We start from the raw sequence: 19,237 nt of genomic DNA, 5'->3' as shown, positions 1-19,237 counted from the left end.
GGAAGCTTTTCCTTCTACTGAGCCCCAAATCTTTCTCCTGCTTTTCCCCTGGAACACCCTGAAATGAAGTTATTATCATTTCTATGTGATGGTCCTTCCATCTCAGGGCTTCCTTATAACACTCTATAGTTCTTCTTTCTAGTTGTGCTCTAGGGAAGAGGCTGGTACTTCCGATTGCAGACCAGCTCTCCCTTGCCACGACCTGAAGTGTCCTACGGAAATCAAGCAGGGTCTGAAAGCCCTAGGCAAAAGGAATAAATTCCACCGAAGATCACAGGCTATCCAATTCTCTTTTCTACCTCCCTTCCCATGATAAGTGCATCCCTGCTCCACCTCTGCCCTAGGAACACTACCAAACACAAACGCACGCTCACACACACAGAAAGAATAGGTTTAATTTATTAGTTGCTCTTTAGCAAAGGCTATATAGAACATTATTGGGGTGAAAATTAAATTCTAGTTACAGATTCATGAAACTTGAAGCCAAATTAGTTTTATGAGACTATCAACTCCCCTTTCATCCTCCTACACAGCAAGGTACCTCAATCATAGTCTATATAATTCTTTGCTGTTTTTAAATGATTAAAGCAGACATAATACATAATGCAGTTGATATTAAATATCTTGAGGAATGACAAATCAATAGAACTACTTTCACTCTTAGGCATTAACTGGTCACTTATAAATGTTCTGTTTATCCACTTTTCATTTTAGATTTTCTCCTTAAAAGGACTTTATGTGTGAACTATTCATCATTATCTGCTATTTGTTTGTATACACGCATCGTAAGTCTTCCAAAATAACATTTAAAGTCTTTCTTAATATTGCTTTAGAAATGTTAACCTTTAAGGAACATTCAATTTAAAAAATAAAGATTCAGGCACTGACTCAGGAACACATGTTCAGCTGGGTCAAGATTTTGTTTCCCCCGACCAGATAAAAGACTCTAACAACATACGGTGTGTCAGCTTCTTCTTTGCCCAACTCAGAGAAAGTCATATAAAGGAGAAAAAGAAAACATGCTTGAAATCACAGTGACCAAAGGATCTGAAGTAATAATTACATTAAATAACCATAACTTTTCATTTAACTATTCACATTCCACACAGTGGAAATTATCCTCTCCTCCAGATTTTTCACTTACACTCTTAACTTTGAAGACCTACAGTAACAAAAAACAACTTACAGACTTCCAGGATGTGTGTTTTTTTCTTTTAATGCCAAGCACAAAGTGTACATCATAAAATTCATATTTGGTGTTTGGCATTATTTTAATAGGTACGATCAAGACCACAAATATCTTGCCATAAAAATATTCTACTATAATAATGAAAAAATATATCATTACATCATCAGTGACTCGAATAAAATATGGTACAGATATGGCATTTTCAGTGAAAGTTGGAAGACACACCACATTTGTACTAGTCAATATAGGCACAGTAAGAAGAACAGATATTTCCCTCTTTGGCTAGTGATATGCTTTTAGGGTAGTTATGCTGCTGATTATCCCAGTGAAGTTAGTGTTGAGGAAATTCTCTTTACTTGAGCCAAATCTGCACTTATATGCAAGACTGTGGTACAAGCTCCTAAAAGAAGATTACTGCTGCCAACTCAAGTCATCTCCGTTAACAAAATTGCATGCTTGTGGCAGAGTTAAAACAACAAGAGAAATTCAGTGTTTGCTGGTTCTGAATGTCATTTTTCCTCTCTGGTGTGGTTTTACATTTTCAGCTTCTTTCCCTCTTCTTCTCTCCCACCCTCAAAATTCTGCCTTAGCATTTGTGTGCTTAATTAAATCCACTCTGTGCTTTATTATTGGAGAATGTGGACAATACAAAGATTTGGGGTGGGGTCATACAGTGTATACAAAACACACACACTGTGTGTTTGGACAAATTCGCCTAGTGTGAGAATCATCAGTAGTGAGTTTAAAAGTTTGAAAATTAGACCCAACATTTTGGGTGTTTAAAATATCTCCCGCCTTGAAATGGCTCCTGTTTAGTTGTTAGACGGGAGAGCATTGGATCAAAACAAAAACGAAATAAAAACAGCTTCTCGAGTTGCAAGGGTTCTCTGAATGCCAGAGCCTTGATCGGCAACTGAATTTCAAGTCTGCAGTGTTTGTTTTCCATATTACGTAGGACTTGGCTAGGAGGCTGAGAAGATACAAGGCAAAAAGAGTATTCAGGGAGTTTGTATATAAAACCTCAGGCTTGAAGAAAACAGGTTAACCAAATCCGAAGTACAATAAGGTTCACCCACCCTGCACTTTGGTCCTTAGATAAATCCTAAGTAGCCATTGCCAGTAGGCCAAGTTTAATCAGAGGACAGTGCCTACCAGTAAATACTGAATAGTTACAATAGTTATGTCCATCCAACCAGTAGCAGATGAACAGCTAATACATCATGATGCTATGCTCTCCTAACAGGGTCCCCTCAGATCCTCAGTGAGCACATAAAGAAAGGGAGCTCATATCCCTTATATCTCTACCAGGTATTAACACCTAACTACTCTCTAGCCAGAGGCAATTCCCTTTATTTCCTTACTCTCGTCTTCTTCTCTTTAGCCCAATCTCCTGACAATAGTTAAAACAAAAAGACCCCCAAAATATCTCTTGCTAAAACAGAGTAGTCCCTAAACTCTCTCATCTTAGACTACTGTCAGGTACACTCAGCAGAGGCAGAATCTTTATCAATCAAGTTAGTGGCTCTCGGAAGCATTATGGGAAATAGTGGAATGGAAATGAGCTGACTATAACCACGAAAAAGGAAAGGTATTAGGAATTTCAGCCTCTGAGGTTTTTGATTAATTCCCACCCCTATGCAGAGAGTTCTAAACTACCTCTCTTTTCCACCTGAGGGACAAAGCAGAGGAGTTGGTTTGGTTTAGCTAACTTGCTTGGGTCCGAACATAGGAGTGGTCAATATTTATGTTTTCAGTTTGGTGTTAGGTCTGAGCAGATTGCGACGGCCAAAGTTAATCACTTTCTGGCAATCTCATTTCTCCTCTGTTCACTTGGGTTCTGTTAAATACTAGGAAAAGACTTTCTCAGAAGCATCAGCCTCACTGTGTTCTGGTATTGGCCTTTCAAGCTTCTGCAATGTCCCTACTGACTTTTGCTGGACCTGATTTGGCCTCACCCTCCACCCTCCCTTTCTCACTCCACTATCCTGCTTGTCCTTGCCCACACCAGCCTCTCCCAGAGTCTGGAGGGTCTTCACAAAATGAAAAACATTTGCATCATGGTTAAGTGAATTAATTTAGGAACCTTGGCAAACAAGAGATTAGACTGACATAGTCACTGTCAACTTAAGAAGAGATGGACTGTGAGGAGGAGGAGGAAAGGAGGATGCAAGCACAGGTTAAAAGGACTTTTCCATGTCGAATGCAGCACTAAAACAGGTCTCTTGCCCTCAGAGGAGCCTCTTCCTTGAACATTCATTCCGAAAGGAGATTCTGGTCCCCAGGAGGGCACAAAAACACAAAGGCAGAACCAGACCACGGCCCCGCCCCTTTAGATGTGAGCCGGGGTGAGGTGGGTTTCTGGTACAACCCCATTAAAGCAGATATGTTTACAAAATAGGGAGTGCTCTCTAGCAGAGACTGTGTTTCCTCTGGTGTCTAAAAACACCCACAGGCACCCATCCACACTCATGCACACGAACTACGCACAAGCAGGCTCCTGCCGGGAGGCAGCTGGGGGTTCTTCTGGCCTCTAGGTTTAAGCCAAGTAAGAATCTGGTTGTTTTAGGTCTGGGACTTCCTGGGGCTGCATTCCTAGGACAGGCTGGGTGCACCTGGATTTGGCTTAATCCAAATCGATGGATATGCAACGACACTGCTTCACACGTGTGACTCTCTTCTTCTTGGTAGGTGGCTGTAGTTCAGGGCAGTTGAGTGTGACCATCATGGTAGTGAATTTCTTGGGCTTGCAGAAGGAGCAGGACTGAAAGGAACCTTCCTCCTTCCGGATGTGCCTGGGGATGTAGAAAGAGTTGCACTGGCCGTAACAGAAGCGGTTGATGATGGTGCGACTGTTGCAGCCTTCCTCGTGGATGGTCTGCTTAAGCGGCTGGGTTTTGCACCAGTCTCGCTTCAGGTATTTGCGCTCCGTCACATGCAGGGCCTCTTGGCTGGACTCCAGCACCTCCTCCCCGGGCATGGCAGTGCCCCGCCCTTGGCCCCGCCCCCGGTTCCTGGAGCCAGGCTGCTGGGGCGACTGAGTCTGCTCTGAGTCATTGTGCTGGGCCTTGTCTGGCGGGGGGATGGCACCTTGGGACCCTTTCTTTTTCCCTTCAGCAGCCGGCAGCAGGGTCCCCAAGAGGAGAAGCAGGGCTCCCACCGTGTAGGCTGTGCGGCTCATACTAAAGAAAGGAAGCACAGAGAGGGGAAGACACAAAACATGGCAAAGTTAATTTAAAAATTAATAATAATAGCACCTAGTATTTAAACGCACTGTTAAACACTTACGTGAAATGTTCCATTTACTTCTCACAGTACCTGTATGAACTTGGTACTATTATCTCCATGACCCAGCCATCAATCCATGGAGTAACTCACCCAGAGTCCCACAGTGACTAAGTCAAGGTTTAAATTCAGCCAGGGCCTAGCTCTTCTCTGCACCTATTCTCACAAGAACTTCTTCCTGGCCTCTGGCACCAACCACATTTCACTTTGTATTACGTTCACTTAACTATATTCATTCTTGTATTTGATAATATTTAGTAAGCACCTACTATGTTAATGCCATTATGACCTTTGCACCTTTTGAGGGGAACTTATTTTCTATTTTGCTTTACAGCAAGATGAATTAACCTCTCTGCCCAGAGGACTTCATTCCTCCAGAAACGTCCCAGTCTTTTCTCCCCAACTAGCCTGAGGCTTCCTGAGATGGGAATGCTTATGAGACTTTGCATTTTTATCATATGTGGAAGGAGAGATTCATGGAGACCAAAAGGCATTTGACAGAGGGAAAACAACAAAACAGGAAAGGTCGCGCTCCTGGTGCAGTAACTTGCTATCTGGTCTTAAAGATGTCACTTTGTCTCTCAGTAAATGACTCCATTTAAGCAAAGATACCAATACTTCGTCTCCCCAGGTACGCTGTTCAGATCCAACTCGATGTCACTGTGACAGCAATTGGAGAACTAACCAAATGTGTGGCAGTACTGCAGATGGAATGAAAGACAGTAGCGTGTAGGTGACGTGACTCATGAGGCTTCACCTCTCACTTATTCTCATCTTGAAACTGGGCACAGATACTCACATTCTTTGTACCACGATATACATTTTTCTACCTTTTAAATAGTGAAATATGTCATTCACTATTGTGTGAATGTGTCACTAATGTGTCTGTGTATATACAATTTAAAAGGTAGAAAAATGGGCATGATAGAACAAGTATGTGCAAATATTTACATTAATAAATGGCATGGGCATGCTGAATAAATTAGTGGCAATGAATTAGTGGATAGGTTAGAAGCTAGATATGGGTCTGAAAGGGCAGTGATACGTGAACAATGGCAAAAAATAACAAGGAGGTGAGGTGAGGGAAAACCAACAAAAAATAGGAAACCATAGACAGAGAGAGAAAAGAATGAATGAAGTGAAGAATGCAATTCAGAGAAAGGGGAACTCTTCTACAAGTTGAGTGTTCAGGGGAGGTAGTAAAGGCAGACAGAAAAGGTGGAAGAAGAGGAAAAGGTGGAGAAGGAGCAGCATATTTTTAAAAAGGAGAGTGCAAGAGAGAAGCCTCAGACTAAAAAGATTTTCCTCCTGGGACAGTGCTTCTTAGACTTGAAAGTGCAGACAATTGGCCGGGCGCGGTGGCTCACGCCTGTAAACCCAGCACTTTGGGAGGCCCAGATGGGCGGATCACGAGGTCAGGAGATCGAGACCATCCTGGTAACACGGTGAAACCCCATCTCTACTAAAAATACAAAAAAATTAGCCGGGCGTAGTGGCGGGCGCCTGTAGTGCCAGCTACTCGGGAGTCTAAGGCAGGAGAATGGCGTGAACCCGGGAGGCGGAGCTTGCAGTGAGCCGAGATCGCGCCACTGCACTCCAGCCTGGGTGACTGAGCGAGACTGTGTCTCAAAAAAAAAAAAAGAAAGAAAGGAGAAAGAAAGGAAAAAGAAAAAAAAAAGAAAGTGCAGACGATATCTGGGGATATTGTTAAGACGCAGATTATGATTCAGCAGGTCTGCCTTTTTATTAAGCTTTGAGTAGCAAGGCCTATAAGCACTTGCTGCCATGGGGCACGGAGAGAATTATTAAAGTGTGGAGGGATTTTCTTTTCAATGGATGCAGTTTCAAATTCACAGTCTCCCTCCTTCGGCCATCACAACAATCGGACCTGAATCCTGAAGGTTCTCCTGTCCCACTCCTGTGGTTTTCTGAACCTAAGAACACAGCTGTGTAGCAACCATTTTCTTTCTCTCTTTGGAATACCAGTATTACACATAATAACCACTAAGTGCAACTTAACAGTAACATTATTTCTCCCACCAAAACTGGACAGGTTGGTATTATTAGAGCAATTACCTTGCACAAAGGCAGTGTAGGATCTAGATTTTCTAATGAACAGCAGCACATGGTAAGTAAACACCATTCAACTCTAGGATAATGTCAAATTAAGACAATTAAATATTGAATTTAAGATATCTTTAAATGGCACCATCTTTCCAACATTAACCTAGTACTTTTAGAACATTATAAGTTCGGAGCTGATAATGTGACATTCAGCTTCTGCTCCAACTGTAGGTTTCCCACCTTTGGTCAGTTTATGTTACAACATCCCTGCTCTTTATGCAGAGCTTTTGTTTTACCCCAACAACAAAAAAATTACTTTACTTTGTCTTTTAAAAAAAAGCACTTATACTATACCATGCTGTTTTTGTTACTGTAGCCTTGTAGTATAGTTTGAAGTCAGGTAGCATGATGCTTCCAGCTTTTTTCTTTATGCTTAGGATTGGCTATACCGGCTCTTTTTTCAGTTCCATATGAAATTTAAAGTAGTTTTTTCTAATTCTGTGAAGGAAGTCATTGGTAGCTTGATGGGGATGGCATTGAATCTATAAATTATTTTGGGCAGTATGGCCATTTTCATAATATTGATTCTTCCTATCCATGACCATGGAATGTTTGTTTTTCCATTTGTTTGTGTCCTCTCTTATTACCTTGAGCAGTGGCCTGTAGTTCTCCTTGAAGAGGTCCTTCACATCCCTTGTAAGTTGGATTCCTAGGTATTTTATTCTTTGTAGCACTTGTGAATGGGAGTTCACTCATGATTTGGCTGTTTGTCTATTATTGGTGTATAGGAATGCTTGTGATTTTTGCACATTGATTTTGTATCCTGAGACTTTGCTGAAGTTGCTTATCAGCTTAAGGAGATTTTGGGCTGAGATGATGGGGTTTTCTAAATATACAATCATGTCATCTGCAAACAGAGACAATTTGACTTCCTCTCTTCCTATTTGAATACCCTTTATTTATTTGTCTTGCCTGCTTGCCCTGGCCAGAACTTCCAATAGTATGTTGAATACGAGTGGTGAGAGAAGTCATCCTTGTGGCGGTTTGCAAAGGGAATGCTTCCAGCTTTTGCCCATTCAGTATGATACTGGCTGTGGGTTTGTCATAAATAACTCTTATTATTTTGAGATATGTTTCATCAATACCTAGTTTATTGAGAGTTCTTAGCATGAAGGGGTGTTGAATTTTATCGAAGGCCTTTTCTGCATCTATTGAGATAATCATGTGGTTTTTGTCGTTGGTTCTGTGTATGTGATTGATTACGTTTATTGATTTGCGTATGTTGAACCAGCCTTGCATCCCAGGGATGAAGCCAACTTGATCGTGGCAGGTAAGCTTTTTGATGTGCTGCTGGATTCTATTTGCCAGTATTTTATTGAGGATTTTCACATCAATGTTCATCAGGGATATTGGCCTGAATTTCCTTTTTTATGTTGTGTCTCTGCCAGGTTTTGGTATCAGGATGATGCTGGCCTCATAAAATGAGTTAGGGAGGAGTCCTTCTTTTTCTATTGTTTGGAATAGTTTCAGAAGGAATGGTACTAGCTCCTCTTTGTACCTCTGGTAGACTTCGGCTGTGAATCTGTCTGGTCCTGGGCTTTTTTTGGTTGGTAGGCTACTAATTACTGCCTCAATTTCAGAACTTGCTATTGGTCTATTCAGGGATTCGACTTCTTCCTGGTTTAGTCTTGGGAGGGTTTATGCGTTCAGGAATGTATCCATTTCTTCTCAATTTTCTAGTTTATTTGTGTAGAGGTGTTTATAGTATTCTCTGATGGTAGTTTGTATTTCTGTGGGATCAGTGGTGATATCCCCCTTATCATTTTTTATTGTGTCTACTTGATTCTTCTCTCTTTTCTTCTTTATTAGTTTGGCTAGCTGTCTATTTCGTTAATCTTTTCAAAAAAAAACAGCTCCTGGATTCATTGATTTTTTGAAGGGTTTTTTGTGTCTCTATCTCCTTCAGTTCTGCTCTGATCTTAGTTATTTCTTGCCTTCTGCTAGCTTTTGAATTTGTTTGCTCGTTTCTCTAGTTCTTTTAATTGTGATGTTAGGGTGTCGATTTTAGATCTGTCCCGCTTTCTCCTGTGGGCATTTAGTGCTATAAATTTCCCTCTAAACACTGCTTTAGCTGTGTCCCAGAGATTCTGGTATATTGTGTCTTTGTTCTCATTTGTTTCAAAGAACCTATTTATTTCTGCCTTAATTTTGTTATTTACCCAGTAGTCATTCAGGAGCAGGTTGTTCAGTTTCCATGTAGTTGTGTGGTTTTCAGTAAGTTTCTTAATCCTGAGTTCTAATTAGATTGCATTGTGGTCTGACAGACTGTTAGGATTTCTGTTTTTTGCATTTGCTGAGGAGTGTTTTACTTCTAATTAAGTGGTCATTTTAGAATAAGTGCGATGCGATGCTGAGAAGAATGTATATTCTGTTGATTTGGGGTGGAGAGTTCTATAGATGTCTATGAAAAAACTACTTTAAATTTCATATAGAACCAAAAAAGAGCCCGTATAGCCAAGACAATCCTAAGCAAAAAGAACAAAGCTGGAGGCATCACGCTACCTGACTTCAAACTGTACCACAAGGCTACAGTAACCAAAACAGCATGGTACTGGTATCAAAGCAGATATATAGACCAATGGAACAGAACAGAGGCCTCAGAAATAACACCACACATCTATAACCGTCTGATCTTTGACAAACCTGACAAAAACAAGCAATGGGGAAAGGATTCCCTATTTAATAAATAGCATTGGGAAAACTGGCTAGCCATATGCAGAAAACTGAAACTGAACCCTTTCCTTACACCTTATACAAAAATTAATTCAAGATGGATTAAAGACTTAAATGTAAGACCTAAAACCATAAAAATCCTAGAAGAAAACCAGGGCAATACAATTCAGGACATAGGCATGGGCAAAGACTTCATGATTAAAACACCAAAAGCAATGGCAACAAAAGCCAAAACTGACAAATTGGATCTAATTAAACTAAAGAGCTTCTGAATGGCAAAATAAATTACCATCAGAGTGAACAGGCAACCTACAGAATGGGAGAAAATTTTTGCAGTCTATCCATCTGACAAAGGGCTAATATCCAAAATCTACCAGGAACTCAAACAAATTTACAAGAAAAAAGCAAACAACCCCATCAAAAAGTGGGCAAAGGATATGAACAGACATTTCTCAAAAGAAGACATTTATGGGGCCAGCAAACATATGAGAAAAAGCTCATCATCAGTGGTCATTAGAGAAATGCAAATCAAAACCACAATGAGGTACCATTTCACGCCAGTTAGAATGGCCGTCATTAAAGAGTCAGGAAACAACAGATGTTGGAGAGGATGTGGAGAAATAGGAACGCTTTTACACTGTTGGTGGGAGTGTAAATTAGTTCAACCGTTGTGGAAGACAGTGTGGCAATTCCTCAAGGATCTAGAACCAGAAATACCATTTGACCCAGGAATCCTATTACTGGGTATAGACCTAAAGGATTATAAATCATTCTAATATAAAGACATATATACACATGTTTATCGCAGTACTAGTCACAATAGCAAAGACTTGGAGCCAACCCAAGTGCTCATCAATGATAGACTGAATTAAGAAAATGTGGCACATATACGCCATGGAATACTATGCAGCCATAAAAAGGATGAGTTCATGTCCTTTGCAGGGACGTGGATGAAGCCAAAAACCATCATTCTCAGCAAACTAACACAGGAACAGAAAACCAAACACCGCATGCTCTCACTCATAAGTGGGAGTTGAACAATGAGAACACATGGACACAGGGAGGGGAACATCACACACTGGGGCCTGTCGAGGGGTGGGGGGCTAGGGGAGGGATAGCATTAGGAGAAATACCTAATGTAGATGATGGGTTGATGGGTGCAGCAAACCACCATGGCACGTATATACCTATGTAACGAACCTGCACATTCTGCACATGTATCCCAGAACTTAACGTATTATAAAAAGAAAAAAAAAAAAGCACTTATGAGAAAAGCCCAGTTATAATACAGGACTGAATTTTTCCAGAGACTAGGATAAGACAGTGTGGCAATTTCTCAAGGAGCCTTCTCCTGGTCTCAAAATATAGTGTGAATTTGAGAAGGTTTCACGAATTTCTGGTATTCAATTTGGACAAAGATCTAAAATAAAACACAATTCAGTTGCTCCCCATTTCAGAGGAGGAGTACACGGGATGGCCCCAGGCCTATGCCCCAGTCTTCCTCCATACCTCCTGAAAATGGCCTCCAGACAAATTCACCCCTCCTAGACCAGGACCCTCTGAGTTTGTCATCACAGAGGCCAATCTGAGACTAACTGGGAATATATGTTGACTGCATAGGACAAGTTTACCTCATAAGGCCGAGTCCATAAACATCTATCCGAAAAATGCAATTTTATTTCTCTGAACCAACTTAAGGCTTTCTTTATACTCGACTTTTCCTTCTTGGCATTTTCACATCTGTTATTGAGTAAATATCTAGTCTGACAGTTGATGAGGGCTTATTCATCACCTTACCCTCAGTGCCTGGCACAAGGCAGGTGCTTATAAAAATTTGGTAAATGCATGATTATTATGAACCTCATTGATTTACAGAGGTACCATTCTTCGCATTTTAAAATGCCTTCACCGGTGCCCACGAGCAGAAGAGCCAATTGCTATCCTTTGGATGTCTGACTCTCAGTGTGGCAAATTCCTTCCATCCTAGAGAGCTTCCTAAGACTTGTCTTTCTTTTTCTTGGAAAACTCCAAATGTCCCTGACTTTTTACCTGTTCTCATATGGAATGCTATGGGTTTCATTTTCTAATTGAAGCCATTGAAATTAATACTATTGCAGAAGCCAACAGCAGAGCTATAAATTCAAAATTAGTCAACTGTGGTTTTCAGTTTTAATTTGGACAGACTTTCTGTTTCTACAGGAGTGTGCCTACCTTCTAAACCAAAGGGTCTAGAGTGACAGACAGGCTTTTTTTTTTTCTTTAAAGAAAAGTACATTTTCCTCAAAATAAGATTTATTAGCTACGGAAAGTGAGATGTTTTTTCATTTTTTAAAAGCCTATTCTTCAAAAATCTTTAGTACTTATTGTAAGATGTCTGAGTTGCCAAACTTTGTTTATTCAGAGAGAAGTAAACACCAACTTCAAGAATGTCAATCGAGACCTCAGCTTCTCAGAGAACAGCAGTGCTCTGAGGCACACTAGCTGCTCTACATGAGTGACAATAAGCAGGGTAAGAACTATAATTCATAGTGGAACCAGGGCTCTGCCACATCCTTGTCAATCACTCAAGCTCTCCCCACCCCCAGACTGCTCTTGATTCTTCAGTGAAGGAAATAGTAATGATGTGCACTTGAAATCCCAGTTGTAGTATCACCAAATAATGTGCACTTTGTAAATATCAGAGATGTAGAGGAAATGCAGAAGATGTACATTTCTTGAGGACAATTCTTTTCCACAGCAACATATAGAAGGGTGTCCCATAGTAAAAATTCAATCCATAGCTCATCCAGACTTAGGTTCCTATGACATCATTCATGCGCCATCATTAGCTGCAAACACTTTATGGTAATTTCCACCACTTATGAAATGGCCTACTCATATCATTAAATTAAATTAAGCTGCATCTCATAGACTCAGGGTGCATCAAGATACCTGACATCTCCGTTGATTCTTTTTTGCAGACAGTATATCTTCTTTTCAAACTCTGCCTCAACTTCCCATCAATGCAGTTCAGCTTCTTCAAGAAATGTGATGTTATTCTCATCATGAGTTTTCTTTGCAACTGTCCACCAGCAAGTCTCACCCCATCTCCACCTTTTTTTCTCTTTGCCTCTATCCTCTCTTTCATTCCACTTGTCCCAGAGGACACATACTCTCAAAGCAGGTCCTCTCTACAGCATGCTTTCCTTCCAGTTTCCCTTAGGGATCAAGAGTAAACATCTACAAGCAAGATAAGCCATATTAACCACCTCTATCCTGTGCAGGTCATGGCAATGTATTCCAATTTTCACAAAGCCTCTAGGAACACAATATTCTAATTCTGAGGACTGAGAAATAAAAATGGTATATGTATGACCTGTTCCCAGTGTTCATGATGTCTTTGGGAAAGTTTAAGCCAGCTCTTTCCATCCCTCTTCTTGCTGTATTTCTCATTTTAGCTAAGCAACCTGCTCACAATCAGTCAAAGGGAGTTTTGAGTAGGAATTACAGTGAAAGCCAAATGTCTGTGCATGGACTTCTGGTCAGTTCCTCCTGATGAATCAAGCTTTAGAAAGACATTCAATAGGCATGACATCAAATTATTCTCTCAGCGTAAGAAATAGTGGAAGTGACTACAAATGCTCTAAGTGCAGGCCAGGTTTTAGAAGGATCTATTCCTTTTCCTCAGGTCTAAATCTTTGGGAAAACTATAGCTTATTTTTAATTTGATCTTTAACTTTTAAAAAGATAATTGTGTTGACTTTCTTTTTCAGACAAGTTGCACCAAGGAGATAAGAAGAATCCCTTGTTGGCACACAGGTAGAGGATAAAGTCTCATCCCCTTTGCGTTGTAAGAACCCTAAACAGCCTCTCAAGTCTGAAGACCAGGTCGGCTAAATCAGGCTGGGGCCCAACATTGCACAGGACAGGGAGGAGACCACCTGGTTGTGAAATATCTCAGGAGCTCTATGTTTGTCAAAGATTTTCTTAGGAAAGTTAATGACTATGTACAATTCTTGAGGTCAACAAGAAACGAGTTAGAAAGTAATAAATTATTAAATGTTCACTGAGCAGCACTGCTGAGAGATGGCCAAGTTACAGGTTCTGTTCTGTAGTGAAAGATGTGTTAGTCACTGCATAGTGTGGGATTCAGGATTTTTTTTTTTAAGAGATGTCACCCAGGCTGGAGTGCACTGGCACGATATCAGCTCACTGCAACCTCCGCCTCCTGGGCTCAAGTGATTCTCCTGCCTCAGCCTCCCAAGTAGCTGAGATTATAGGCGCCTGTCACCACACCCAGCTAATTTTTGTATTTTTAGTAGAGACGGGATTTCAGCGTGTTGGCCAGGCTGGTCTCAAACTCCTGACCTCGTGATCCGCCTGCCTCAGTCTCCGAAAGTGCTTAGGATTACAAGCGTGAGCCACCTCACCTGGCCAGGATTCAGGATTTAATTTCAGAACTACCCTGTGATATATCCTAGTTCTGTATAACATTGCTACTTTTCCTAACACCATTACTAATAATAAGAGTTACCTTTTATTTTGAAGCCCTTACTGTGCCAGGCATTATGCTGAATTCTGACCCAATTTTATCATTTATTTTTCATAACAAAATATGAGGTAGATAATATCATCTTCCTTTTACCAATCAGGGAATCTACACTCAGAAAAGTTGGAAATTTGTCCAAGGTCACACAGCTCATAAGTGGGAAAGCCAGCGTTTTTTTTGTTTGTTTGTTTTTTGTTTTGTTTTTTTGACGGAGTTTTCACTCGTGTTGCCCAGGCTGGAATGCAATGGCGCTATCTGGGCTCACCACAACCTCCGCCTCCCGGGTTCAAGCAATTCTCCTGCCTCAGCCTCCCAAGTAGCTGGGATTGCAGGCATGCACCACCATGCCTGGCTAATTTTGTATTTTTAGTAGAGACGGGATTTTTCCATGTTGGTCAGGCTGGTGTCGAACTCCCGACCTCAGGTGATCCATCCTCCTTGGCCTCCCAAAGTGCTGGGATTACCGGTGTGAGCCACTGTGCCCAGCCCAGCCAGCAGTTTAAACCCAATTCTATCTAGCCCCAAACACAGGTCCTTAACCACTGTCCTATTGACACCCAGTGCTGTCCTTAACAGTGGGTCAATGGATATGTTTTCTAATGCAATACAATTTGAAGAGTGCTATAAATAAAATAATTATCTATTTTGTATCTTCATGTTCACATGTGAATAAAAAGATTTCTCTTGTCCCAGGAATTCCTGTTGTACTTTGAATTTCTAAGAGCATATGTTAAAACTAAAGAAAATTCCTTGCAGATCGAAGACACGGGCTGGTAGCACTTGCCTGATGGTTGCCTTTTGGTTGGAGGCTGCAGTCACCTCCCCTAACCACTGTCCCCCACCTGCCTTTCCTTTACATAAAAGGTTTATATTTCCTGGCTGTCCTTTACTCTCTGTTGTGGAACATGTTCCACAGCTTTGCTGTCAACAAGCAGTTCTTGGGGGAGGTGTCTGCGGCATGAAATTTCTTTGCATTTTATCACTTTTAATACTTGACCATTCAGACTGAAGGCATCTTCGGCTTAGTTTCAAAGACAGGGTAGGCAGCCCTCATTCAGAGATGTGGGACATAAAAGGTTTTTATTCTTCCCTGTGTAACTACTCACATAAAGACCGCATTAGCCAACCTGGATTTCCTACAGAGCGTGGGTTACCAAAACATTTCACTAAAAATGAACTTTTAAGAAAATAGGAAACCTGTGAAATTACAAAGTTTACAAAAGACTCTAATTCCTACAATGACCTGGAGGTTAAACACACACACACACACACACACACACACACACACGCACACATACTGCCACCACCCTGCTAAAAATCCCTGAAATAGTTAATATTAACAATTTGACAGTGCCATTTATCCAGAGATAGTAATCAAATCACCTACTGTTGTAGACTTGGCTTGGGGGGCAGTGAGAATATATAGTTTTCTTAAGATCTTTCCCTCCTTGCTTTGAAAAGTACATCCCCTCCTCAAGACTCTCATGCTCCCCCTCCTTCCAAAAAAAGAGAAAAGAGGAGGGGGAAGCCCTAGGGATGAAAGAGGACTCCTCACCCTAGAATGGGGTTATCTTAACCTCTTCTACGCTATTTATTTAACTTGTGTGTACAGCCAGAAGGAAGCCACTACTCTGGGGTCCCTGGGACAGCTTAAAACCCTAGTGACCCACTTAACACAATAGATTGTTTTAATCAGTTCGTGTCCTGGCACCATCTCGATGGGGAACATAAACAGACGCGCGCACCGCTCAGATTTGCTCTTTCCAGCAGGAGATCCAATTACCTATCGGTGGTCACCTCTCTGCCCTCGGACCGTTTAAGAGGGGATTTTAACCCCTAACGCTGAAGCTGTATTTCTGTCTATAAGAGCCGAGATTCGGAGTCGGTCGAGGAGGGGAAGGCAGTAGACGGATTCGACCCGGGAGCGCATTAGGGACAGCTCCGGGCGCGCAGGAATTTCTTCACAGCAGAGGCTGGTCACCTGCCGTCCGTCCCTCCCCGCCTGGCCCGCTGACCGTCGCCAGAGCCTGGCGCAGGCAAATAAATGCCAAGCTGGGGCACCCCCAAGGAGGAGCTGCGATCTGAAGGCAATGCCAAGCGAGAGCGGTGGCGCGTGTGTTCTTCTGGAGTCTGTAGTCTACAAATAACTCCGGCCAGCAAGGAGGTGACAGCCCCAATGTACCTCCCAGTCCCCTGCTATGGCCTTGCTCCGCAAGCTGTGGAGGGGCCAGCGGAGCCAGCCGGGCAGAGAGAGAGAACGAAAGACGCCCAGCTCGTTGCAGCCGCCAACCCGCCTCAGCCGCCAGTCCCTAGTCCTCAGGAGCTCGTGAGGCGCTGCGAGGAGAGGCTGGGGCCTCTAGAACACAGTTAAGGGGTGCGCGCGGAAGTGGGAACCAGCCGGTGGCCGCTGCCCGGCGCCAGAACGTCTACTATTCAGCCCGGGCGTGCGCGGGGCCGGGAAGAGACTGGAGTAGAGAAGCGAGCGTCCGCGAGTGCGTGGCCGGTCCGCGAGCGCGTGTGGTGTGTGCCTTGTGAGCACTGCGGGTTCGCTGGACCCCGCGGCCCGCACCGCAGCTGTCGGGTTACCCACCGTTCGGTTTTCCGCTGTGGCTGAACACAGCGGCTCTGCCCTTGCCAGTCTCCATCTCACCTCGGGGATCGGCAAATGCACGCATCATGGATTCTCCGGATGCTCCAACCCGCGGACTCCAATGGGCGTCCCAAGACGCCCCCACACCCAGCGCGGCGCCTCAAGCACATGGGACCCTCTCAAGGCAACTCGCCGCGCAGTCAGCGGCCGACTAGCAGGTCCGGATGCTCCTGCGCTCTGGCGGCCTGGACTTCGCGCCCTCGCTAAGCGGGCGCGTCTGCCAGGCGCTGCTGCCACCAGCACCAGGAGCGTGCTCGGGGGCCTCCGGGAGGTGGAAACGGGATGTGGGGGTCATCCTGCCCGCTCCTGACAACTTTTTTTCCTACGTTTCCCTGCAGACCCAGAGCAGCGAGGTCACGGTGTCCGCGGCCTCAGCAGGAAGCACCCCGCGATGATTCTTCACGATTCACCCCCGCGAACAGCGCACCCGAGCCGGCGCGCACGGAGGGCTGCCGCGCGTGGAACTGAGCGGGTCCTGCGGTTGGTTTGCGGCCCTCTTCCCCACACCCACTCACATCCCTGCCGGGTGCGTCCGCGCTCACCTGTCAATGCGGCGGGTCCTCGGGGCCTGCGCTTTCGACGCGTGGCGCTGAGTGCGGCCGCGGCCAGAGCCGCCGGGGCTCGGCGCGGGGTCAGCGGGACCGAAAGTGACGCGGCGGCCGTGCACTGGGTCGCCCGGTCCGCGGAAGGCGCACCGAGTGCCAGGCATCGCGCCGTCTCCCGTTTAAATGCCGGCGGCAGAGCGCGGCGCCCGGGGCCGCGCCTCTCCATTGGCCAGTCGCCGCCGCCGCCGCCAGACCCGCTATCCGCCCCCTTTCCCGGTACTGCCCCCGCCCCCCGCACCCCTCCTGCTTCCCCGCGGGGTCCCCTCTCCGCCCGCCTCGCCTCTTTGTCTGCTCCCCCCGCCCGGGCCGGCTGGGAGAGGTCACCCCAGGGAACCGCGCCTGGAATGCACAGCAAATCACATTTTCCGCTCCCGTTGGAGAGGGAAGAGCGGGAGGAAATCCCCCCGGCTGGCGGCCCCTCATTCCTTCTCTGCCCCAGGTCTGGGCTTTCCCTGTCGGCCGCCCGGCATCGCCTGCGTTGGTCCCGCGCTCAGTAGCGGAGACTGCACTAGGAAGAGCAAGATCTCCGTGGGATCGTGCCAGATTCGGCCATTCTTCCCCTCTCGAGGGAACGAGACTGCGGGATGCTCTGGTCGAGCGGCCGTCGTGGCTCCCCGGCGGCCCCGCCCGAGGCCCCCAACTTCGAGGGCGCTGACCCCGGCGCCCCCGTTAACCTGGCGGGCTCGCCGGCCGCCAGCAGGAGCCTGTCGCCAACATGACACCCTCCTCTCCTCGCCCGCCACGGGTTCTTTCAGCCCAGATGCCGGCGGCCTCGGCTGTGAGTGTACAGAGGGGAGTCACGGGAGGAGAATAAAACTAAAAGACCGTCAAAAGTCAAGGCTTCTGTTCCTAAATTATCTTAAGAGACAGAGAGAAAACAGCCACTGGGCGAGAGGGGTTTTCTGTAACATATCAAAGACGAATAAGTCAGGAAAATAAAACGTTAGATGAGGAAGTAACTTCCCAGAAATTTAGGACAAAAACCTACCAACGTGTAAAACCAATGTCACATTCCGGATACCAAGTACATAAATAGTTTTCGAAAGATGAGCGAACACTTTCATTTGTTCTCTTAGCTTGAAAAATTGGTTCCTCAGAGAGGCCGTAAGTTTTGTGTGTTGAAGTTAAAGTCCGTGCAAAAATTAACACGTCTGCAAGATCTGCAGACCAGCTCCATCAGCCACGTCAAATGAAGACTTTGAAAAAGATTTGCTACAGAAGGAAATATGAAGGTGTCTGTATTGTCTAAAGCAAAATAAACAAAACAATGAAATCCATCAAAAGATACTTATGAAACACCCGTAATTTAAGTACTTGACTAGGAAAACAAAACCAGACCAGAAAACAGCCTATTTTTTTTTTTCTCTTTAGTCCGGCGTTAGGGGGAAGAAGCAAGAAACATCTACTAGATGGTGTTAGGAACGTGAAATAGATATTTTTAAATAAATGAAGCAAGAAGGAAGTCTGCATTAGTATCCTTAAAATCTTAGTCCTCTGAATGTTTTGTCTGTGCAGATGGCAGTTTCTACACATGAACTCGAGGCTGCACTTTACAATTCTCAATCAGTTGTTAAATCATCCAGTGAGCCACAGTTTGTGGTTGCCTACAGAATGGGAGCATTGAACCAGCTTGAAGACCTGTCTTGCTCACGTGGGCTCCTGGAGAGATAGGTAATCAGAAATACACAAAATACTTAGGCGATGACCAGTTCAGTCGAAGCCCACCACCAAGCTGTATTGGAGCCAGCTGTTCTCCCAACGTGCAAACTGCTGTACTTCTCCCCACAAAAGGGAGCATATTTTACAAATTCATTAAGTCCTTCTCATCTAAAATAAAAGCTTTAGTCACTTCTTTTTTTCCCAAGACTTATCTACTGCCCCAAATCAAAATACAAAGAGGCTGAAATTACCTCCCAAAATGGAAGTGATTTTTTTTTGGAGCCCTGACACTGTGGTTTTCTCTATCTCCATGTATCAAATCATGATGACTCTTCCTCATGCAGTTTCTCAGGCCATATTTTTTACAATAGAGCCCCCACCTCCTCCCCACAACACACGCCCGCTCTTTGTATCCCAAAGAGATAGAGAGGGCTATGCATCACTGCATCATTTTTCTTCACTCTCATTTCTCTCTCCCTTCTCCCTGGCATTATAGTATTTCCTGCCACTAGAATGTAAGGTTCATA

General features: G+C 44.2%; 1 protein-coding gene across 1 annotated transcript; it reads right to left on the bottom strand.

Annotated features, from left to right (window-relative positions):
- Positions 1–381: 381 nt before the first annotated feature.
- On the bottom strand, positions 382–17,320 carry GREM1 (gremlin 1, DAN family BMP antagonist). Its single transcript, XM_004055903.5, has 2 exons — positions 16,989–17,320; positions 382–4,368 (listed from the first exon to the last, which is right to left on the bottom strand). Exons 1-2 carry the CDS (start codon positions 17,153–17,155, stop codon positions 3,813–3,815), a joined length of 723 nt encoding a protein of 240 aa, XP_004055951.4. The 5' UTR covers positions 17,156–17,320; the 3' UTR covers positions 382–3,812.
- Between the last annotated feature and the right edge of the window lie 1,917 nt (positions 17,321–19,237).

This window comes from Gorilla gorilla, chromosome 16 (assembly GCF_029281585.2).
Source record: "Gorilla gorilla gorilla isolate KB3781 chromosome 16, NHGRI_mGorGor1-v2.1_pri, whole genome shotgun sequence".
NCBI classification, from domain to species: Eukaryota; Metazoa; Chordata; class Mammalia; order Primates; family Hominidae; genus Gorilla; species Gorilla gorilla.
The sequence above is the reverse complement of the archived record's forward strand: the minus strand, read 5'-3'. Positions and strand labels throughout refer to the sequence as shown.